General features: G+C 60.1%; 1 protein-coding gene across 20 annotated transcripts in view; it reads right to left on the bottom strand.

The window, feature by feature from the left end:
* Window positions 1-1,164: 1,164 nt before the first annotated feature.
* Window positions 1,165-13,715, bottom strand: part of TNK2 (tyrosine kinase non receptor 2) — a gene marked incomplete at its 3' end in the record, with an annotated part of 39,131 nt that continues 26,580 nt past the window's right edge. For 10 of the 20 annotated variants that reach the window (XM_079921597.1, XM_079921595.1, XM_079921599.1 and 7 more), the window contains exons 7-16: window positions 13,571-13,697; window positions 13,020-13,166; window positions 12,844-12,938; window positions 7,670-7,864; window positions 6,209-6,300; window positions 5,576-5,620; window positions 3,501-4,846; window positions 3,304-3,399; window positions 3,007-3,134; window positions 1,165-1,969 (exon numbers count right to left, since the gene is read on the bottom strand). In XM_079921597.1, the coding sequence (XP_079777723.1) occupies window positions 1,963-1,969; window positions 3,007-3,134; window positions 3,304-3,399; window positions 3,501-4,846; window positions 5,576-5,620; window positions 6,209-6,300; window positions 7,670-7,864; window positions 12,844-12,938; window positions 13,020-13,166; window positions 13,571-13,697 (2,278 nt within the window). Of the gene's footprint in view, window positions 1,970-3,002; window positions 3,135-3,303; window positions 3,400-3,500; window positions 4,847-5,575; window positions 5,621-6,208; window positions 6,301-7,669; window positions 7,865-12,843; window positions 12,939-13,019; window positions 13,167-13,570; window positions 13,698-13,715 lie in introns of those variants that run through there. The other 10 variants (XM_079921588.1, XM_079921592.1, XM_079921590.1 and 7 more) reach the window with 7 other exon arrangements.

Below are 13,715 nucleotides of genomic sequence, written 5' to 3'. Positions count from 1 at the left end.
AGAAATTCCTGCTGGCAGGATGGCATCAGGTGATTGGTCAGGATGCTACAAGGTTATGACATGGTGATCATTTTGCCTAATACGGAGCTGGGGGGCTGCCCGGTTTAGACTAGGAGAGCCCATGGCAACAGTTGCCATGGGGGTTTGGTTAATTCCAGAATTTTTGTCCTGTGCCCTTGATGTAGGGCTCCACAGAAGCTATTAATAGGTAGCGTATAGAAAAGGAAATATAAATGGCCCAACTTATGTTTTAAATGTTTATTCATTCATTAGAGGAATGCAATTAAAACTATCAAGACACCATTTTCCACGTGTCATACCGTCAAAAATCAGAAAGCTTTGGTACCACATGGAAAGCTCTCACACACTGGTGGCTGTAACATCGGGAAGAGCCTCCTCTGTGGGGAGAACACTTTCCCAACTGGCAGGATCCCTCATTAGCCACACACACCCTAACTGAGGAGCGCTGCTTCTGGGAACTCATCCTTCAGATTGCCTTGCAAGTAAGGAATAACCCACATTCGCCATTTATTGATGCAATGGCTATAACTGCAAAGGACTGGAAACAACCAAATATCCCTCCATCAAAAGGGGCCTGGTTAGATAGATTATCGTAAAACCCTATCCATGCAACCCTAAACAAGAGTTCTTTCAGGAAGGCCATGGAGCTCTTCAAAATAGTGAAGAAAATTAGAAACACACGGGAAACTGATGTTAAAGGCAGCCTCTGGAGAGGAGAGGTGGCAGCTGGCTGGGGAATTTCACTGTATACTCTTTAGTACCTTCTGAATTTTGAACCATGTGAATTATTAGCTATTCAGAAAAAGAAACTTAAAATACTTATACATATTGAGTCCTTCCATGTTATGAAAGTTTCTGGCTTAGCTCCCACTAATTGAGTTACTGTACTCTGTCCTGTGGTATATTCTGCCTCATGGAACATCAGAGATAAAACCTAGGGGCTCTGAGTCATGTGGGGCTCTGCCCACTGCCAGCCCCAGAAAGGGAGAGACCTGTTAGGGTCAACCAGGCCTGCACTTCCCCCACTCCGTCAACAGGTGGCGCTACAGGGCCTGTGGCCTGGGACAGATGGCAGTGGCTTGGGGAGCCCAGGAGCCTCGGGGTGCTGACCAAGAGGCAAAGAAGCAGGCAGACACAAATTAGTAACATAAAATAGAAACTAACTTTATTTCTCTGGAAGAAGCAGATATTCATAGCCGGGGCAGAAACTTTGGCAAGAGGCTGGTGGGAAAACAAAGAACAGCACAGGGGAAGAGCTGGGTCAGAGGAAGCACTGGTGTCCCTCCAGGGCAGCTGCCCCCTTGGTCTCCTTCCAACCCTGGGGCCTTGGGCCCTGGTCCCTGCCAGAGAACGATCTGGCACCCTAGCTCTGCTACCTGAGCCACCTCAGGCTATTTCCAGGCACAAGATCCTAACACCAGCCAAGTCCCATAACATGTCCATAGTGAGGCCACAAGTCACATTCCGTCCGACACCCCAACTGCCGCCAGGGGCTCCCTGGGGAGGGCCCTCGCCCCACGCCCTGGGTGCTGGTCCACCTTTCTGCATGGCCAACACATCCTCCCTGCCCGGGGTCAAGCCTGGCTTCCCCGCCGGCAGGGCCTGGCAACACATTTCAGCTACAGGCCCCACCAGGGACTGAAGCCAGAGGCAGGTCAGCCACAGGGCCTTCTGAGGCCACCCCCAGGCCTGCCTACAAGAGGCTCCCTCCTGCACCTCGGCTGGGTGCACTGAGAGCTCCGAAGTTGCAGGGACAGCGCTGGGTGAGGGAGTGACAGGCAAGGCGGGGCTCCCAGCCTCCTGCTGCCTTGGCCTCGCTCTGCCACTGGGGGCAGCAGGTGCAGCAGGTCCTCCAGGCCTGGCAGGGCGTCTCCCCACCCTCGTCAGATGGACAGGCTCAAATGATTCCTTCGGGGCAGATCCTCTGGGTCTCCAGACATCTCAGCGCCTAAAGGATGGGAAACCACCAGAAAGCCCTTCCATCAACAGGGGTCGCTGCAACAGAGTATGGAATGTCCAGTGTGGGCGGGTGCGAGAGGGGCCTCTCAGGGTCAGCCAAATCGGTTGAAAACTGGTGGTTCTAGGCACTAATTTTGGAATTTAGCATCCTGGGATGACTTCTTTAATAAACTAAGAATAAGACACCAGCAGTATCGTGTTTTAGAGTAACTGATGCAAATCAGTAAGAATAACCACGAGGTAATGGCCAACGTTCAGCGATGGCGTCCCACGGGCCAGACACTTGCTGTGCGGTGCATCCCTCATTAATTCTCCTAACCAGTTCTACGAGGTAGGCACTATCATTTACACACGTTTTACAGATGAGGACCCTGAGAGGTCAGGGAAGGAGCATAAGCGGACGCCACGTGGGATCAGAAGGCTGGGCTCCAGCTCCAGCTGTCTGCCGCCAGAGGAATCCAACACACCCACCCCGCCAGCGCCCCCCAGGGAAGGATTTCACTTTTTGACTTGATAAAACTTTCATTTGTATGTATTTATACTCTACATCAAGTATGTTATTTATATATCTATATATTGTGTTATATATACACGTACATATTTTTTATAGGAAAGTAATGGATTTTTTTTTGATTAGACATTCCTTTAAAAAGGCATTAAATCTTTGTTACTTTAAACTGAAATAGGAAATGAAGAGGTGAGAGAGATTTGTTTAAACCACTGGATCCTAAACTGCTGCTCACTGGAGCCCGGTCAGGAAGCAAGCCCCCTGCAACCAGAGAGGCTCCAATTCCTTTTACTCATTAGCTCGTTTGAACAAAGCGCCTGTGAAGTCTAGATAAACGTGCTTAGGAGAAGCTGTTTTCTCCGAGAACTGTCTGTGTCCTGGGATCGGGACCCCTTTCCCTCCTCCCGCCTGGAGCCCTGTGTCTGGCCGTGTGTGGCTGTGAGCTGTTGGCTTTTCCCAGAGTGACTGCTCCAGGACACCCCGGGGACAGGAAGGTGGCTGGGGCAAGGTCTGCTCACTTGTGGTGGGCTGGGCCGCAGGAGCCCAGCAGGTGGCAGCCAGCCTGCTCCAAGTTCCAGTCGAACATCTCCAGCACTTTGTGGCACTCGCCTCGCGGCCGCAGACCCAAACCAAAGAGCTGCTCCACCTGAGGAGCAGAGGGTGGTGCCGTGGGACACACTGGGGCCAAGGGGTGCTGGACCAGGGCGGGACAGAGGAGAGTGAGGGTGGGGGCAGGGAGCGGGAGGGTTGGAGGAGAGCCGCAGAACCAGTCTTCAGGGTCCCTGAAAGCCAGAGTGGGCAGGAGGTGGTGGTACCTTCAGATACTGGGCAGCCCTCTGCACGCTCCAGCTGTGGCTCTGCAGGGCCGCCTGGCACTCCTCTGTGGTCACCCCATGCACCATGGCCTGCAGCTGGGCACACCCACCCACCCGTCAGCACCACTCGGGCCCCTTCCTCTGGGTCCCTCGGGCCCCTGCCCCTCCTCGCCCTGTTAGCCTGGCCCACTACTCACCATCTGGATCTTCTCTGCTGGCCGTCCAGCCTCTGGCCCGTCCCCGGGGCAGCCCCTCTGTGGCAGCCGAGCAGTGGCCCTCAGGGCTGGCAGCTGGGCCCCTGAGTTGCTGGTGTTGGTGGAGAAGTTAGCCTTGGGGTCTGGGGCAGCCTGAGGCATTGGTCGAACGGTGGCAGTGGGGGCAGCAGGAGCTGAGATGCCGGGAGGGGGCAGCAGCAGGGGCACAGGCATGGGGGTCGGCTCTTCGGGGCTCCGGGTCTCACGCAGGAAGCGCTGGTAGCGCTCCAGGTAGGGTGGGCGCTCAGGCAGCAGGTAGTAGTGGGTGCTGCTGACCTTCTTGCCATCACGGACGATGGGTAAGATGCAGGGGCCAGCCCGGGGGCCAGGTGCCTGGATCACCTGGGGTGTGGCATACTTGGGGTCTGAGGCGAAGCTCTGGGTGGTGGGCATGGTCTTCCCAGGTGAGCTGGAGAGCCGGGGTGGCAGCGGGGAGCTGCCGCGTGGCACCAAGGGGCTGGGGGTCCTGGAGCCTTGTGGGGACAGGGGCTCCCGGGGTGGTACCCGGGGAGGGGAGGCAGGTCCAGGCCACCGCCCCGTCTCCTCCTCGCCCGAGGGGGCTGGAGACAGCTCCCCACGTGGGCGTGTGGGCCTCGGGGGGATGGGCACACGAGGGGGCACCTGGGGCTTGTCGTCGCCCACCGGGCTTGGCGAGGGGACCAGAGAGCCGGCCGGGACCTGTAGCTGCCGCATGCACTCCTGCTGCAGCGCCTGGAAGATCTCTGCGGTCTGGGCTGAGTTGGGCGGCTTGCCCCCACCCTGAGGCGGGAGGAACAGGTTGTCCTCCAGGGCAGGGAAGAGCCGCGCTGGCTCAGGCACAAAGGCGTAATTGGTCTCGCCCTGACTGGGCCCAGCAGAGAGCCCTGCACTCACGAGGGTGCTGTTGATGGAGCAGACCTCAAAGTCATCCTCATCCTGGGCCACGTCATCGTAGGCAGGAGGCGGGGGCAGCGGGCGCGCATCCCAGTCCACCACCGGCGTGGGATGCAGGGGCCGGGGCAGGGCCCGCGAGGGGCTCTGCGGCGGGGTCTTGTCCAGCAAGGAGCAGGCATCCATGGCCAGCTGCGCCAGTGAGGGCGCACAGGGCCGTGGGGCCGGGACCACGGGCTCCTCACCGAAGTCGATGAGCGTGACCTCACTGCTCCCGCGGCCCGCTTTGGTGCCCGGCACCCGGGCAGAGGGCTTCGCGAGCCACAGCCCACGGGGCAGTCCTGGCTTCCGCAGGCCCAGCCTCTTGAAGTCGCTGGACAGGGGGTCTTGGTCCTCACTCACAGGGTCGTAGGTTGGTTCTGCGATGGAAGGTAGACCCCAACAGGGAGGCGGCGTCAGGCAGGCCGATGGGAAAGGTGGGGTGTGGGGAAGACAGCCCACCAACTCCCCACTCCCAATTCCCCCAGAGGTCAGCCCTCAGCCGCCAGAATTCTCTGCACACCCAGACCCCATTCAACAGGAGGGCAGAACCTGTGCCGGTGGTTGGCAGCCCTCTATGGGGCCTGGCGAGCCCCTCCCTCCATTTCAGCTAGAGCAAGAACACCCCACACCTGCCTGCCTGACACTCCTCCATCAACACAAGATCCCATATACCCCGGCTCCTGAGCCCCGGTTAGTAATCCCTACCCCATTACGGCACACCATTAGTGCAGGCAGGGGGCTATGGGCCATCTCCCACCATCAAGGGCAATAGGAGCTATCCTTAGAGAGGACAGAGCTCCTGATCAACTGGCATAAAGCCCGGACACGGCCTCGGCAGGTCCCAAAGGAAGTGAGGCAGGGCCAGGCAACGGCGGACGGTGGCAGAGTGGGTGCCAGGACCACACTCTTGTTCCCGAAGCCCAGGCTTTTGGGGATTGGGGGAGAGGCAGGCATGCCGGGCCAGGTCAGCGGCAAAAGCTCACAGCACACACCCACTTCCCCTCCCACCCCAGCCAGCTGGGGCTCTGTACCTTCCAGGAGGAGAGAAATGAGAGGAGAGAGGGGGCGGGGGCGGGGGCCAAGGCACCAAGAGCAGCCCCACTTACTCTGAGTGAAGATGGCAGGCTGAGGAGGGCGAGGTGGAGGTTCCCCTGCGAGAAAGGTCATGCGGAGAGTAGAGGGGGCAGAGCAAGGACAAGGGAGGGGAGACAGAGTCAGACAAGAGGGCAGAGTGTGGAGGGGGGAGGCGGGGGAGAGAGAGAGAGAGAGAGAGAGAGAGAGAGAGAGAGAGAGAGAGAGATGTGAAAAGGGGCAAGTGAATGCACAAACCCAGCAGCAATGGGAAGCAATGGGGCGGCAGGATGGGAAAACTATGTTCCGGAGCGACAGGCCCTGGATCCGGGACATGGATGAGGCTCCTGGCCAAGATGGAGCCCGTGGGGTGGTTTTGGCAGGAGAGGAGAGCAGGATTAGGGGGAGCGAGGAGAGCCAGGATCTGAGCACGGCGGGAAGGAGGAGGGAGGAGGGAAGCTGAGCAGGCAGGCCAGTGCGGGCCAGACCGAGGATGCCCACCTCGGCGGATACAGCTGCCTCTTGCCGTCCGCCCCACGCCCAGCCGGAGCCAGGGACACAGCTGTCCCCATGCTGCCCTGACCCAGCCAGCTCGGGGTGGCCTGAGGAGACAGCATCCCTTCCCGGGCAGCTGATGAACTAGGGGACCAGGGCTTGGGGGCCCTTACTTTTCACCCTGCCCAGATGCTGGGTGGGTCTGGAGGTGCTCAGTTCCACACTCAGCAGGTCGGGAGGGTCCATGGGGTTTCCCAGATACAGTCTGTGGGGAGAGACGCAGGTCAGAGATGGGTAAGGGTGTGGGGCGGCGGCAGTGAGGGCACCCTGGAGGAGGTGCTGGGCCTGTCCCCTGGGGTCAGGCAGAGGACAGAACCACGTCTTCCAAGCCCCTTGCAGACGCAGGCCTGGAGCCCAGGACTTCTGACCCTGGTAGCTCCCTTCTGTAGATCTAGCAGGAACCAGGGGAGGGTACAGTGGAGAGGGGGCAGAGAAAGAACTCCTGACTGTAGGCTGAAAAACCTAGGACTGTAGGAGCTCCAAGGACACCCCAAAAGGGCAGAGCTGGCCCTCTGTAACCCCAAGGCACCCCAACCCATGCCCAGCAGCCACCTGCTGGCACACTCTCTTCTCTCCTGCCAGGCCCTGAGGCGTCTGGGCCACAATGCCCCAGCCAGGGTGGACAGGAGGCATCCTTCTGCCCCACTGCCAGGAGGTAGGGTATTGGCCGGGCTACCGCCATGCTCCCAATTCACCTGCAACCCCTGTGCCAACTCTCAGCATCTGGGACGTAGTTACTGGGGCTGATTACAGCCCAGAGGAATGGGGCTGGGCTGGCCATGGCACGCCAGGAGCAGGGCAGAGGGTGCCGGGCCGCCTACTGGAAGGTGTCTGCCTTCTCCGGCCCCAGCTCTCTCAGGCCCTCGCCTGGCTCCTGTGAGGCAAGAGACGGGCACCCTCCCAGGGCTCAGCGTTCTGGTGTGCGGGGCAGGGGGTGAAGGGCCTGCTGCGCCACGCCCCCGGGGCAGAAGCCTGTCCGAAGTCAGAGGAGAGAGCGCTGCCCGGAAGCCCCGTGCTGCCAGCACAGAGGCTCGGAGGCCCAGCAGGAGGAGCTCCAAGTGGCACCCTCGGGCGGGGCCCCCAGGAAGTGACTAATTCTCCTGTGTATCCTCCCCAGATGCCCCCCACCCCATGACCTCGTCTTTTCACTTAAAGGAGGCTGAACCCCCCTCCCAGGTACAGAGTGAGCAGGCAGGTGGGCACTCTGAAGTTTCCCCGTAGGGAGCTTTTTCTGCACCTTGCACCCCTGGGCCTGAGCCAGCAGCTCCCATCTCCAGGACTCAGGTCCTACCAGCAGGAGCAGGGAAACTGCCACCCAAGTGCTGGGGCTCATGAGCAGCTTTCCTACTGAACTGCTTCCAAAGGCTGTTCCCAAGTCCATTCTCCTAAAGCCAGTTTGCCAGGGGGGCTTAAGGTGTGCACCCTGGAGGCCATTTATCCTTTGAAGCTCCAACCCCAGTTCTGCCGACAAGGAAAAGCTGCTGAACAAGACCCTTGGAGGCCCGGAGAGCCTGCATGCCCAGAGAGGGGCTGCTGGCCCTGGAGCCCCCAGGCGGGACCCTGCCAGTACTCACTCATCGATCCTGTCAGGGAAGCCCCAGCAGTGCCGGGGGTCACTGTCACCATGCCCTGTGTGAATGAAGCTGTTCTGCAGGGGCTGGCTGATGTCCTGGGCTGACAGGCCGGCCACAGAGGTTACCACGTTGCGAGGGAAGGGCCCCACGCACAGCGTCCGTGTGTTCTGCCCACGCCACCAGTAATTCTCAGCCCTGTGCAACAGAGGTGACATGGTGAACACCAGGGAGTGGTGGGACAGTCCCAAGGACTGGGACCCTTTTTACACCAAGCTCTCTTTAGCTGTGGTATCTGGCCACCTTGGCAGAAGGGAGCACAAGGGCTAAGGGCCCAGGATCAGAGTAGCCTGCCACCAGCCCACCTCCTCCCAGCAGCCCCCCAGGACCTGCCACTCACCCAGTACAGGGCCTGGTATTTGCACGCAGCCTTACCCTAAGTGCCCTAGGTGGGTCAGACAGCTTTTCCTACAGTTTACAAATACGGAAACAGGTTCAAACAAGTGACATGACTTGCCTGCAGTTACCAGAAAGAGTACAGCAGATCCAGGATTCAAACACAGTTGTTAATCTGTGAAGCCAGCGCCCTTCTCACAATACCACCTTGCCTCCCTCCTCGCCTGGCAAGGCCTAAGCCCTAGTCCTCTCCTAGCCACCCGATCTCACTCTTCAACCCAGTTCCAGGAGTTCTGAGCTACAACGGCCCAAGGGAGAACCGTGGCCTTAGGACTGGGCTTGGGGCCAAGCCCTCCTACCACAATCCCATCTCCTGCAGTCAGCCCTCCAAGTTTTGGAAGCACCTGGGGCAACCCATGCTATCACATCACCAGTTTACACATCTCCAGTGCCTTCCACCACCTCCTGCCAGGACCGTGGGACCCCCACTCGGGCCCCCATCCACCTCCTTGGGAGGAGAGCTCCACTCTTGTCTTCAACAAGGGGTCCAGAAGGGAACCCAGCCTCCCAGCGTGGCTGGACTATGGGACCACCAGCCCCTCGCTCTGACCTCAGACACAGAATCTGTTGGCACAGCCTAAGTCCAGGCCTGGGGTGGGGGTGGGAGCCGGGCCAGGTGGGCAAGAAAGAACAGAGCGCCCTCCTGGACGCTTCCAATGCCCCAAATCCAACAGGCCACGAGGCCCCTGCATCTGTTGGGATCACGCACACCTGAGGACAGGCACAGAAGCTGGGCTAAGGCAGGGGTGGTGACAGCCTCATGCTGCTGCTGCAGCGGACGTGTGTGGCACCAAGCTGCGTCCGCTCACTGTCAGCCCCCCACCTGTACATCACCAGTCCACAGCGGGAGCACAAAGAAAGGCTTCCTCCAAGCTGCAGCCAGACCGGAGGGGTTGGGGGAGGTGGAGGCTGGAAGGAGGCAGCGAGGCCCGAACACCTGGACACCCCTCCGCGAGGTGATGTGGCCACTGGGCCAGCGTGACCCCCAAAGAGCCTGTCCCAGAGACCTAACGTCGAACCCCACAAACACTGCAATCCTTGGGGAGCCAAGAGGCGTGGAGGGGGAGGGACGAGAGCCCAGCCTCCTTGTCAGCAAGGCTGCTGACCAGCCACCACAGACACAGCAACCCTGTGATTACCACCCAGCCCCCCTGGGTGGGAAGGGCAGGAAAGGAAGGAAGAAGGGAGGACAACACCCGGAAGGGACAAAGCCCATCCAAAAATAGCAGGGCCATTCCAAAGAGAGAAACGTCTCCCCTCCCCACACCCCACACCCCCAGGCCGGCTGAGGCCAAGGAGGCAGGGTGGGGAGCCCCTGGCCCCCAGACCCCGATGCTGCTCTCACCCAACACCCATGGGCCCCCTGGGTCCCACGTGCCCCTCCACGGAACAGGCTCAGACACCAAGCCCATGGCTGGACGCTAGACTCTGCTCTCCACACCTCTTCAGAGATGCTCGTTAACTGAGGTGGAGAAGCAGTGCAGAGTGGAACAGACTCGCGTCCAAGGCCAGGTTTATGCCGTGACCACACCCTCCCAGTGGATCCTGAGCAAGACCAGATGGGCAGGAGGTCACTCCCTCTGCTCCCTTCCTTTTGCTAACAGACCCTCACTCGGAAGCCTCCTCTGGACCCACTTCTGAGAGCAAGAGCAGAGCCAAGCCTACCTCTCTGTTACAGGGATGGCCAAGGCTAGAGCCAGGCCCAGAAGGAAGGGCTCCCTTTATCACTGCTGGGAGTCCTCACATCAAGTCTCAAAAAAGGAGGTGGGAGGTGAGGGGCAGGAGGCACGACAGCCCTTGCTACTGGGGAAGGAGAGTGGGGAGTGCAGAGTATGTATAAGAAAGACCCCCTTGGGAATGACATCCCAAGCACGGAAGCAGCTTCCTCCCAACGAGGGTCAATTATAACTCCCGAGATGGCCAACGTTACGTCACGCTGCCCACTGGTCCCCCTCCAAGGCTCAGTGGGGCGGAGATACCAGCAGCCCAGAGAGGACCAGACCAGCCCTTCCCACCCAGCCTGCTCTGGCCACACCTCCCTTCCCCTTCCAAGAACAGCCCAGAGACTCCATGGCAAGTGGAGGGCACAGTCCCCGCAGCAAAGACAGGCACCTCCAGCAGGCTGCCCGACAGCATCCTGGGACAGGCAGGCTGTGAAGCAGCACCTGGCAAACACCGAAGGCTGCCCCATCTCTCCTGAGGACCAGCCTCTGGAAACCTCAGCCCATTAGCCCAGTTCTGGCTTAGGCAGCCCAGAAATGGCTGACAAATGTGGCTTAAACATTCTGCTCAAAACACCACCCCACGCACTTCTCTCCAGGTGTCCCCGGCAGCCCCTGGCCTTGAGGGACAACACACCCCCTTTGCTTCCCCCTCTCCCACCCACCACAGGAAGCAAAGGCTCCAGGGACCAGGCCAGGCCAAGGACCTACACATGGATTTCAAAATCTCTGTCCCCCTTCTCTGGTTTGTGAAAACAGAACATCAAAGTTCTGTCAGCCATCCCAGCCTCCAAAGAAGACCCCCTGGAAAAGAGTGGTCATCATCTGTCCCTCACAGTCTAGACAGAGCCTCGCAAGCTTGGCTCACGGGACATCTGGTGTCCTCTCTCTGCCCGCCGCCTGGTACCCCGAGAAGCCCTGAGTCTAAAGAATCAGTCAGAGCCAGGGGCAAGGGTGCTCCAGACTCTGGCTAGGAGACAGCTTCTGCAAGAAGAAATCCCAGTCTAACAGAAGAGCACAGATACGAGACAGCTGAGAGCCAGGCTGCTAAAGGAAGGTGGAGAAACAGACCGAGACCCACACGTACAAACCCAGACCCAAAGGGACACCCACGAACAGAGCCCACCCACCCGGAGACACGGAGACAGAGCCAGACAAACACACACACTTGGGGCACCAAGGAAACAAGGGGGCATTTAAAGCTCTGGTGCCACCGACACACAGGCCCACTCCCAAAGCCTCACCGGCTGTCATGCCTCCTGCCCCTCACCTCCCACCTCCTGAGTAGCTCCAGGGACCTGCGGCAGGCACTGTGGTCCAAGTCGGCCGGTGGCCCTGGAGGAAGAACCCAGCAAGCCCACACTGGCAGGCAGTGGCGGTGGAGCCAGCAGATGGGCCAACCCAAGCCTGTGATGAAAGGGCGGGGCAGGGCCCGCCCACGGTGGCCTCCCAGGAGGAGCGGCTCCCCTCTCCCCTCCTGTTCCCCGCCTCACCCCAGTGGTGACCCAGGTTGCCAGCTCCAGAGACAAACGCCCCAGAAACACACAAAGCCCCTGAGTCACCCCTACTGAGAGCAAGGGATGAGGGAAGTAAAGACCTGGGGACTACAGGGCACAAGAGGGCTCAGGTCCAGGGCCCTCTGGCTCCTGGAGGTGGGAATGGCTGTAGGCTCAGATTCTAGCTGAAGGTCCTGCCATGCACCTCCAGAAGGGCCCCCAGCCTAATCTTCCTATTTCCAGAATGCTCCCCAGACTGCCACGCCTGCATTCCCTTCCCTGGCCCCTTAGCTCCAAACCACAGACTACGTATTCCTTCCTGTCCTCCAGGCTTCTCTCCTAGCAGCTTTCCAGCTTTCTGTCCACCACCACTAACTCCCCAACCATACCTCCCCCCACCCAACTTGCTAGGATGTCATTCTTAATTCACAGATACTGGGCCCGAACGTGAGGGGAGCCCCAGCCTGAGGAGGAGATGCTGGGGCCACAGCGCATGCAGGCCATGCTCCCCCACAGCCAGCCCGGGCTCCAGGGCCTACCCTGTCAGTCTGACTCAGACCCAGAAACACTCCCTCTCAACAACCCCCCATGAGGCACAAGGTTTATCCAAAGGTCCCAGACCCCCCAACCTGAAGTCCAGGTAGGAAGGGCTCCGTGGGAAGTCCCTGCCTGGCTCTGAGTCAGAGGGGCTGGGAGTGCGGGGGATTTCCTCTGCCTCGCTCCTCTTCCGGGTCCTCCGTGCTCACCCCCTACCCCAAAGGCACCTCTAGCCTGCCCCACCGCAATCAGCTTCTCAGACACCCTGGGGATGAGATAACAGAGGGTGGCCTGAGCGGTAGGGGGGCCTCCACAGCAGGCAGGCTTGAACTTTGGGGGCTCCAGGTGGGAGACCTGACTCAGGAGAGGCTGCCTGCAGGCAGACACTTGTTGCCAGGTGTGAGGGGGATTGAGGGGGCAGGAATAGAGACCCTGTGAGGGCAGCCCGGGGACAAAATGGCCAGGTGGGAGGCCCAGCAGAGGACGGAGGAGAGCCCTGGGAAGGCAGAGGCTGCCAGGAAGAGGCAGGGCTGCTTGGGGCTACTGAAGGGCACCCAGGTGGGAGTCCAGAGTCCTTATCCTGGGAGGAGAGGGAAGAGGTGGGGCAGGGGAGGATAAGAGGAGGAATGTCCAGGAGTCCCAGCTGGGCCCCGAGGCCAGGCTGCTCCACTTCCTACACCCCACCATTACGGCAGTGAGGCCCCAACCCACAGAGCCAGCACTGGAGCCTGGTGGGAAAAGGGTGACAGAGGAGACGCTAGGCAGGGAAACCCCCCTGCGAGCCACCGCACCTGCATACTTAACCCCAAGCACTCAGGAGGACCCAGGCCTGCCCTCCCCTCTTGCTGCAGGAGCCCTGAGAGGGGCTGTTGCCATGGGGACCTGAGAGGCAGAACGGCTCTGGGCCCCAGGCCCAACCAGTCTGCGCCCTTCACAGCGGTGCAGGCACAGCCCCCGCGCTCCCTACCTCCCCTCAATGACGGTGATGACATCGTTCATCTGGATGTGCAGCTTGTCTGGTTCCTCAAAGTCCTGAAGGGCCCGCATGTCAGTGGGCTGGGCCTGGGGGCAGAGACAGGTCACTAACCACCTCAGGCTGACACCTGCTCGATACCCCTGCCCCGGGGGCAGATCTGCCCTCACCTCCAGCAGGAAGTCTCTCAGTGCCACAAAGGTGGGTCTGTCCTCTGGTTTGTGAGCCCAGCACTGAACCATGACATTGTAGATGTCCTGGGGGCAGTCCTCGGGCCGGGGCAGACGCTCCCCCTCCTTGTCAATCTTATGCAGGATCTGGTGGTGGGGAGGTGCAGTTTGAGGACAAGCAGAGCACCCGGCTCTTCACCGCTCATCTTCCCCCCAGCCCACGGAACAGCTGGAACTGCTGGCCGCCATGCCTGTACCCCAAAGAAGAGCTCTGCCTGTGCCCTGGGCCTCTGACCCTTACGCCTAGGTCTGGGGCCTCTGAACAGGGGGCCGTGGCAAAGGAGGACTGCGAAAAAGCCCAGGCCGGCCTGTTCCTGACCACTGGGGGCCGTGCTCTTTGCTCAGCTTACCTGAGGGTGTCAGGCAGACACAGGGCAAGGGAGACAGAGATTCCAACAGGTAGGAGCCAGTTCCAACAGGGCCAGGTTGGGAGACAAGGATCAAATCAACCCCCAGCCACGCTGTGGGGAGCATAGCCCCAGCCCCCTCACCTGACTGCCATTGAGGCCAATCCAGGGCTCCTGGCCATAGGTGAACATCTCCCACAGCGTGACCCCAAACATCCAGGTGTCGCTGGCATGGGAGAAGGTGCGAGTCTTCAGGCTCTCAGGGGCACACCTGGCAGAGGCAGGGGTC

Source organism: Stenella coeruleoalba, assembly GCF_951394435.1.
Source record: "Stenella coeruleoalba genome assembly, chromosome: 5".
NCBI lineage: Eukaryota > Metazoa > Chordata > Mammalia > Artiodactyla > Delphinidae > Stenella > Stenella coeruleoalba.
The sequence above is the reverse complement of the archived record's forward strand: the minus strand, read 5'-3'. Positions and strand labels throughout refer to the sequence as shown.